The sequence below is a fragment of the Lampris incognitus genome, chromosome 16 (assembly GCF_029633865.1).
Source record: "Lampris incognitus isolate fLamInc1 chromosome 16, fLamInc1.hap2, whole genome shotgun sequence".
NCBI lineage: Eukaryota > Metazoa > Chordata > Actinopteri > Lampriformes > Lampridae > Lampris > Lampris incognitus.
Window position 1 is genome coordinate 5,005,703 of NC_079226.1, and position 9,785 is coordinate 5,015,487.

General features: G+C 45.8%; 1 protein-coding gene across 1 annotated transcript; it reads right to left on the reverse strand.

Annotated features, from left to right (window-relative positions):
- Positions 1–970: 970 nt before the first annotated feature.
- Positions 971–7,679, reverse strand: LOC130126356 (gastrula zinc finger protein XlCGF48.2-like). Its single transcript, XM_056295834.1, has 2 exons — positions 7,496–7,679; positions 971–2,690 (listed from the first exon to the last, which is right to left on the reverse strand). Exons 1-2 carry the CDS (start codon positions 7,677–7,679, stop codon positions 1,591–1,593), a joined length of 1,284 nt encoding a protein of 427 aa, XP_056151809.1. The 3' UTR covers positions 971–1,590.
- Positions 7,680–9,785: the final 2,106 nt, after the last annotated feature.

Here is a 9,785-nt window from a genome sequence, read left to right on the forward strand (position 1 = left end):
GGTTTGAACCCAGGACCTTCTTGCTGAGGCGACAGCGCTAACCACTGGGCTACCGTGTCACCCAATGGGAAGCGGGGACAACCATCCCTGAACCAAGGGGGGGGGGGGCTAAGAGTACATCCGTTGCCATCTTATAATGCTGCGATTGCAAACATTCCCCAGTCCTCTGTGAACAGTACACGCGATCATTGAAACTCTAGTTAATGATCACGGCAATTTGCATATGAAACCGATGGTTTTCGGTGGTTATGCCACTGTGTTGTTTATAAGGGTGGGACACCTGCAGTCAGTTGAGACTGAAGAGGTCACTTAGATGAGTGATGAAGCTTTTTTGGGGGGGGGGCTTTTTCTCCCCAATTGTACCCGGCCAATTACCCCACTCTTCCGAACCGTCCCAGTCGCTGCTCCACCGCCTCTGCCAATCCAGGGAGGGCTGCAGACTACCACATGCCTCCTCCCATACATGTAGTCACCAGCTGCTTCTCCAGCTGCTGTCAGGTGAAGAGTTTCGCCAGGCGGACGCAGCGCGTGGCAGGATCACGCTATTTTCCCCACCCCCAGTTCCCTCTCCCCTTGAACAGGCGCCCCGCCTGACAAGAGGAGGCGCTAGTGCGGCGACCAGGACACATACCCACATCCGGCTCCCCACCCGCAGACACGGCCAATTGTGTCTGCAGGGACGCCCGACCAAGCCGGAGGTAACACGGGGATTCAAACCGGCGATCTCCGTGTTGGTAGGCAACAGAATAGACTGCCACGCTTCGCGGACGCTCTTCTTTCTCAATAGACGTTGATTCAACCGATTCAGCTTTCTGTGACGTTCCTGGCATTGTCCCTACTACTGTGATAAACCACTATTAAACAGACCAACCTTGACCCTGGAGTACTCAGTAAGTTTCCATCATGCTCCAGCCTTTTTTATTTCAAAATACTTGGAAAAAGTCAAACCTTAAAAATGTACCTCCTTTATTTCCAACAACAATCTTTTTGAGTTGAGAACACGTTTTCTTAACGCAGTTTCTCTTGGCAAAACAGCAGTTTCATGTTTTTTTCCCCTCTACGTTGAAAGTCACTGTGGATATAAAGAAGCATGGCTTCTACATTTCATGGCCAGCATAAAACAGTAATTTCAGATTTTATCCACAAAGCAAACTAGGGAAAAACATGCTGGCAACCTGTTAATGAAACAAGATTCCTGGGAATGAAACAAGATTCCTGGGAATGAAACAAGATTCCAGGGAACAGCAACATTAATTTGGAGCTAAATGGTTCCTTTGTACTGCATTTGAGTCAAGCAGGTTCGGTTGATTTAGTGTGAATACAGTACCTTAGATTTACTTTGGTAAATAATGCTGCCTTAACCACTCTCATTGGCATCTAAAAAAGTCTGGTGTTAAGCACAGAAACTCCGTTAAACTGAACAAATTCGTGGCAGGCTTCTCTGTTAACAAAAACGTTCTTTTCTCCAACGATGCGGGATGCAACATCCACCTCAGAACTCTAGCGTGATCATCAGGTCAGTCCGTTGGACATAGATTAATCCTGGCGTGTGGACAAAGTACGTTTTTTCACAAGATGAGCTAACTTATGTTATCTATGAAACGTCATGTGTTTGCTGTGACTGTACTTATGGGTAAACCCTTTACCACAGACTGAGCAATTCAAGGGTTTCTCTCCTGTATGTATTCTCATGTGTGTCTTCAAATGCTCTCTTTGAGAAAACCCTTTACCACAGACGGAGCAGCTAAACGGCTTCTCTCCTGTATGAATTTTCATGTGTCTCTCTCTATCTTCTCTTCTTGAAAAACATTTAGCACAGGCTGAGCAACTAAAGGGTTTCTCTCCCGTGTGTCTTCTCATGTGTGTCTTCATGTGTCCTCTTTGAGAAAACCCTTTACCACAGACTAAGCAACTAAACGGCTTTTCTCCTGTATGGATGTTTGTGTGTTTCTGTCTATCTTCTCTACTTGAAAAACCTTTACCACAGACTGAGCAACTAAATGGCTTCTCTCCTGTATGGATTCTCATATGTCTCTCCGTAACATCTTTTCTTGAAAAAACTTTACCGCACACTGAGCAACCAAATGGTTTTTCTCCCGTATGTATTCTCATGTGTGTCCGTATACATCCGCTTTGAGAAAACCCTTTACCGCACACTGAACAACTGAAGGGTTTCCTCTTAGTAAATCTCTTGTGACTTATGTCATTCTTTGTTGTGTCCAATCCTGACTGAGTTTTTCTAGTCTTGTTCAAACCATCACTACTGTCATCAGTCTCACTTTCACAACCATCTGAGGGGAGGGGCTCTCCGTCGCTATTTGGTGGTAAGTTAGCAGCTGGATCCAAGTTGCTGGCTGGTTCTGATAGTCCACAGTCCTCTTCATCAGGTTCTGTTTTGATCTGATCAGTTGAGGTGCTATCTGAAGGCTCTGCCCTTCTGTTCTCCTTAGTTTGACTTTGATGAAAATGTGAGGACTGAACTTTCACCTCACCAGTTTCACTCTTAACAGTGACGGGAGTGAATGTCAACACCTCCAGTCCTTGAAGCTGCTCTTCCTCCTGACTGCTCCAGATTTCCTTCTCTTCCTCTTTAATGTGTGGGGGCTCTGGCTCCTCCAAGACTAGACTGTGGCTCCACTCCTGTTCCTCACTGGGAACCTCCTCTTTACAGTCAAATAGCTGTAGAGGATCTAAACACAGGGAAAATAAAGACATATCAATGTTAGTTCTACTTGTACAGTTGCTTATAGAGGTAATCACAAAATGGCATATCACTCAAAGCACCAGTGAAATATTTATTCAGGCTCTCTCCTCCATACCCACCCTCTCTCAGGTCTCAGTCAATGAACTTGTAGATAATTCTATATCTAAAATTACAGATGTTATCGATACTATTGCACCCGCTAAGGTGAAGGTGGTCTCTGGTAAGAAAGATCGCCATGGAGATGTGCTACGCTGGTCAGAATAGAAAAAAAGAGTGTCGTAAAGCTGAATGCAGGTGGCAAAAAACAATTACTGTTCATTATGAAATCTATAAAGAGAGACTGCGCATTTCCAATTTGGAACTGAGAAATGCAAGGCAGTCTTACTTCTCTGACATCATTGCCAGAAACAATAATAATGTATGTGCCTTGCTTTCTACTGTCGACAGGCTAAGAAACCCCCCCAGTGGCAGCTGCCTCTGAATTTCTATCTACCAGGGCCTGCAATAAATTTGCCTCCTTCTTTAATGACAAAACTCATATAATTAGACAGGCAGTCAGAGCCTCCATAGTAGGTACAGGGCATGTGCTGTCCCTAAAGCCACCTAAAATCAATTCAAATAACATGTCACTATTTGATCCCATCAACCATAAAACCTTGGGGGACATTATACAACATCTGAAATCCTCCTCCTGCTGCCTTGATATTCTGCCACCATGCTTTTTTTTTCAAAAATTCTAATTGCATGTCCTCAGACCATCTACAAATTGTCAACACTTCTCTCATGTCTCTACCCACAGGCCCTGAAAACTGCAGTCATCAAGCCACTTAAGAAAGAATAATCCAGACACTTCACTAATGAACAGTTATAGGACCATATCAAAACTCACGTTTCTGAGTAAAATCATTGAAAAAGCTATTTTTTGGCACTACACAACAGTTTTGATGTCTTCCAGTCAGGATTTCGACCACACCACCACACTGAGACTGCTCTTATTAAGGTTTTTAATGACATCCGCTTAAACACAGACAGTGGCAGAATCTCAGTCCTGGTATTATTAGATCTCAGTGCTGCATTTGACACAGTTAACTAAAACATATTACTGGACCTTTTGGAAAACTGGGTGGGACTTTCTGGCACAGCACTTAACTGGTTTGAATCCTACTTAAAGGACAGGGACTACTTTGTGTCTATAGGTAATTACAAATCTGAGCATACAAAAATGATCTGTGGCGTTCCCCAAGGCTCCATTCTGGGGCCGCTTCTGTTTAAAATCTATATGCACCCATTAGTCCAGATTATGGAAAACAACAAAATATGGTACCATAATTATGCAGACGACACACAGGTTTACATAACCATATCACCAGGGGGCTATAATCCCATACAAGCACTGAGTAATGATTGGCAATTATGTAGTATATAATCCAGTGAGTCAAGTAAAAGACAGTACAAGCCTGTTTCATGCCATAAGCAATCATCAGCTGTATATATATACTATATATATATATATATATATATATATATATAGTATGTGTGTGTGTGTGTGTATATATGTATATATATGTGTGTGTGTGTGTGTGTGTGTGTATATATGATATATAAGTGTGGTTATCCTAACTGGGCATTTGTTAAAGCCAGGAAGATGCCCAAACAGTGCAGCCAATTGAAGAGAGAAGAAGGACAATAGCTGTCTAAGTGTAAACCAGCGGTGATTCCGTATGTGGCAGGAGTGTTGGAATGGTTGCTTTCAAACCCCAAAACATGCTACACCAGAAACAGGTCCACCCCAAGGATTGGGTCCCCCGGCACAAACAGAGCAATATAGTGTACGCTGTTAAGTGCCAGGAGGATTGCCATGACTTGTACATCGGGGAAACCATACAGATGAAGGCCAATAGGATGGCACAACACAGGAGAGCTAACACGTCAGGCCTGGACTTCACAGTCTACACCATCTACAGGCCAGTGGCCACTCGTTCAAAGATGAGGATGTGCACATCCTTGATAGGGAGGAACGCTGGTTTGAACGGGGAGTCAAAGAGGCCATCTATGTGAAGAGGGAACAACCATCCCTGATCAGATTTGGGGTGGGGGTGGCTAATCGTACGTAAGGGTAAGGCTGGATCCGAATATCTGAGTAGTTGGATATTCGTTCGTTGGGTAGGTATTCAGTTTCAATTTTGGGATTCGGATATTCGGGGTTTTTTTTGTTTTGCTAAATGTAGGCGATCAATGAAGGTAAACTGTACATACACTATACATTTATCAGTATCAGCCCATTCTCGTACTTCTTGTACTATATTTATACTCTTTAATTCCACTGTTAAAATGTGGAAATATAAACTGTCTCAGCTGCGGCGCCTGACGTCCCTCTCACGCACAGCAGTGACATCATGCTTCAGTTCAGCTTGGCTGTTAAGGGGAAGATGCAATGCCGAAGACTTCAGCTGGGTGGCGACACTTTAAACTGAGCGATGACAAGGCAGTGTGCCAAATATGCCATTTGAAACGGGCCTACCACGGTGGCACAACACGCATGATAAACCACCTGAGTGCTGTAAGCAGTAGGCTATTCTTACATGGTGTACAAACCGAGACTATACTAGCTAGCAAACTTAGCTTAGCTCATGTCCATTTTCCAAGCTGCTTTTATCCACCATTCAAACAGTAACGTTACACATGATAAAAACGTGCACTTACTTTGCTTGGAAAATAGTTGCAACTGATCCGAATAGTTAAAATAAAACACAAGGAGTAATGTGGGAAAATCTGAGGCTTACGCAATTATTGGCATAAGAAAGCTTAATAATAATTTGTCCATAGGTGCATTCTCAGGCACTGCAGCCATCAACATCCTTAACCACACCCAACACTACATAGCAGAGCCTACAGTTCCAAACACCATTAACAGAGAAAAGAAAGAGACGTAACAGATGCCATCGTAGAGTTCCTCACTATGGGTATGAGACCCATTAACGTAGTCGAAGGCTTCAGAACATTAATGAAGACGATGGAGCCTGACTACACTGTACCTAAACACGCCAGTATCTCACGCCCGGTCTCTGAAGTACAGCAATGTGCCAGACCAAATGTTAACTCTTGTAGAAAACTCAACTGCCTGAAGTTTCACCAAGGACATGTGGACCTCGGTGAGTATGGAGGCGTCCATGGCCGTCCCCTGCCACTTTATAACTCGGGACTGGGAACTCTGGGCCTTTGCATTAGAAACCAAAGTAATAGAGGTGAGCCATACCGGGGGTCAACACTGCACAACAGCTTGGAGAAGCGCTGGACGCCTTCGCCATTCCAAATTATGAGCATCTTTTTATTTGAATGTTTGGAAAGAAAGTGTTTACTGTAATGTGTGCTGCTGTTATTATAATTGCGTTGGATATGTTATATTCAATGGTGACAGGCATGGGCACAAGTCCATGAATACTGGGACAGCATCCAGCGTTTTACCTGGGCTCCTGTCCATAGGGTTAGTGGTTGTGTCAAGAAGGGCATCCGACGTAAAATTTTGCCAAATCATTATGTGGATTAACAAGACCATACCTGATTGGTCAGGCCTGGGTTAACAACGACCGCCATCAGTGCCGTACCCTCACACGGTACCGATGGAAACTTGCAAATCCGCTGTGGCGACCCCTGGGAAACAGGGAACAAGCCGAACGAAGAAGAAGAAGATGTTATATTTAACCCATTTATTCAGGCGCTCCCCCACACCAAACGGCTCTCCCGCTCCTAACTACTTCCTGTCTACACTACTCACTTCACCTCACCTAGGTCGTCCGTCAGGACACCCCGTAACTGCTTCCACACGGCATTTCCAACTATCCCGCTCTTTCACGATCATTTGTAGCTCCTGTATGTTCTCCACCCGTGTGCTTTAATAGGTTGTCCACACAGGTGAGTCTTCCTCTACCACGTTGAGTTTTTCCATCAGATGGTTGCCAGAGCACCAGTTTGTTGGCAGCTTCATCACTGTGACACACGCAGTGGCCTGCAAGGCGCATTACACTACACCCAGCCAGTAGATGATGCAAACACCACACCCTTCCTCTTCATGGATTAATACTTTCACAACAAATAAAAATAACATAGTAGTAGTAGTAGTGGTAGTAGTAGTGGTAGTAGTACTAGTAGTAGTAATGGTAGTAGTGGTACTAGTAGTAGTAGTGGTACTAGTAGTGGTAGTGGTACTAGTAGTACTAGCAGTAGTAGTGGTAGTAGTAATGGTAGTAGTAAGAGTACTAGTGGTAGTAGTGGTAGTGGTGGTTATAGAGCGTGACGTCACAGTGTCGGGTGTCCAGAGCGGCATACATTAAGGAGGGAGGACAGCCGTGTGATGGAGCAGAAAGTGCAGCAGCCAGGTTGCTGAACGGTTTCATGACAGACCAACACGCCGTACAAACATGGAACCTGGACAGTCAAAGTTTCTTTTCTTCTTCTTCTCTTGATCGAGGGCGTTTACTGTAGTCTTGAAAAACGAACAAACAGCGCCCCCTACAGGCGACACATCGTCACTTTAAAGTGGAACGACAATTTCTTATCAGAAGCCGCTGGGTAAGAAGGCAACTTGGGCGTCGTGAAAACACCGCAGGGCTTGGAGCACTGTCGCTCCCTTGTGCCCCAAATTCACCCCAACACCACGACAACGCGCCCCACGCCTGAGCGCCATCTTTTAGCGCCCCCACCCCGTTAGCCCGTGTAAAGGAGCGACTGTGGCGGTGACGACAGGTAACGTCGTCTGGTCACCTGAATGAGACGAAGCGGTTTGCCACCGACCTGCGGCGCTGCTCGCGTCCTTCCCGTCTGCCAGCAGCCCGTGTTGGCGAGCTGCGGCTCTGCGCTGGCGTTCTAGCTCCTCCTCGTAGTCCTCCACGGTCTTCTCAAACACGCTGAAGATCCCCTCCGCAGCCGCGCTCAGGCGCTGCTGGACCACCAGCCTCAGCATCTGGAGTCTGGACATCTTCTCTCTTTCTCTCTCTCCTTTTTTTGCGACGACTTTCTAATCAATGTGTAACTGTTTCACCACACGACACTAGGCGCTTCCGCACTCTTCCGACTCCAACCAACTCCGACTCCAACTCCGCCTACTTTCTTCCTCCTTTTACTGCAGTTGGCAACCCATGAAAGGCGCATTATCGCCACCTACTGATCTGGAGCGTAGCTGAGGAGACGTTTTATTTTCTGATAATCATCATCATCATCATCATCATAATCATCACAATCATCATTAAATTTGTGTAGCGCTTTTCTAGACACCCAGAGCGCTTACAAACAAACCAAAATTATATGGATTTAAAAGATAGATAAAAAGAAAATGTGATGAGGGGGATGCCAAGCAGCGTCCAGGTGGCGACCACCATGGACACCTGGGAGGAGGACAGACTGGACGTGCACACAAGGGAGACTCGCATGACACCATTCACACGCACAAAGAGAGAATACAGTACAGTAGTACAAATATAACAATTCTATTTAAAGAAATATACAAGGAAACGAATATATAAGTGAATAAAAGACAAATAACAAACAAGAAAAATAGATAAAATAGATAAGTTATTGTCTTAACATATAGCCCAATTTCTCTCTTGAAAATACGAATGTGAGGTTTAACTTTGGAAGATTTACGTTTAAGAATATAAAACTGCAAAAAAATATGATTGATAATAAAATACTCTTTTTCATAGATTGTGTTGATCCTTAAAAGTCCACAAAAAAACCCCCAACAAAAACTCCTTTTCCAGTAGAAGTTCAAAGTTACAGATAATATTATCCAAGATAAATCTACAGATATCTTGCCACAGTTCATGGGAATGTTGTGGAAGTTGGGAGAAAACAGACCAACAACTTTGACTCCACAAACACGTGTGTCATTTATCTTCTATTTCACAACCCCGCTTCAACATGGCGCTCCATTACCATGGCTACACCCTGGGCCCTTAAAGTGATCACATCAACTTAATACAAACAAAAAGCTATGATGAATTATGTCCATAAGTTCACTACACACGTCCCCCCAGAATCCACCATAACAGGAAGTTAGTGTGGATGGGGCCAGATGACCTGGCCGGAACGGCTCTGCTGAACAAGAACGGGAGCCGGGGCTCCCTCTGGAGGGGCCTTAGGAACCTTGCAGTAGTGTGGGGGATGGGTGAGGGGTGGAGGAGCCTTGGGGGCCTTGTTGGGGGGGGGGGAACAGGTCGGTCCAAGTCTCGGTGAGCCGGTTTGAGGTGATCCACGGAAATGCACTCCGGCTTGCCACCAACGTCCATGTCCAAAGTGCTTGTTCTCGGTCTCCAGGACATGGGGGATGCAGGGGTCCACGGTGGGCATCATGGTGGATGAAAACGTATTATGAGACTGTGGGTGGCCGTGTTGCAAAGTGGGGACTGGTGTGAAAACTCTGGCGTTATCCAGAAGCATGGTTCGTTGGTGAACTGCAGACCAGGGAGCCATGGTGTTGGGGGAAAAAACAAAAGCTCAAGGAAGACCAAGGTGATCGACGGACCAGGAGAAGTCTATAGAGACATGGAGCCAGTACCATACCTACACCCCCAGTCAGTGATCTTACCTGTTCCGTCTGTGGCAAACAGTGTGGATCGCGGATTGGGCTTTACAGCCATAAGAAGACTCACAAGTAACAGAGGCAGGATTGTCATCGTCGGACACGACGGACAACCTTAAGTAAGTAAGGTGTTGGGGATGAAATCCCCTGGGATGCGCAGCAGCTTGCCGTAAACCAGGTCAACGGACGTGGACTTAGGGGTGGTCCTGAGGCCCAGCATGACCCACGGGAGCCTGTTGACCCAGCTGCTGTCCTTAAGGCTGGCCCGAAGAGCATCCTTCATAGAGCGATGAAACTGCTCACACAACCAATTGGCCTTGTGGTATGCGGTGGTGCAGTGGAGCTTCACCCCTAGGCTCTCTGCGACTGCGTTCCAGAGCTCAGAGCCCCGGTCAGAGGAGAGGTCAGACGGGGTGCTGAACGGGGCAACCCAGGTCCCCATGAATGCCCAGGGTACCTAAGTGAATGCCGCTGATGAAAGTGGGATGGCATCTGGCCATCGAG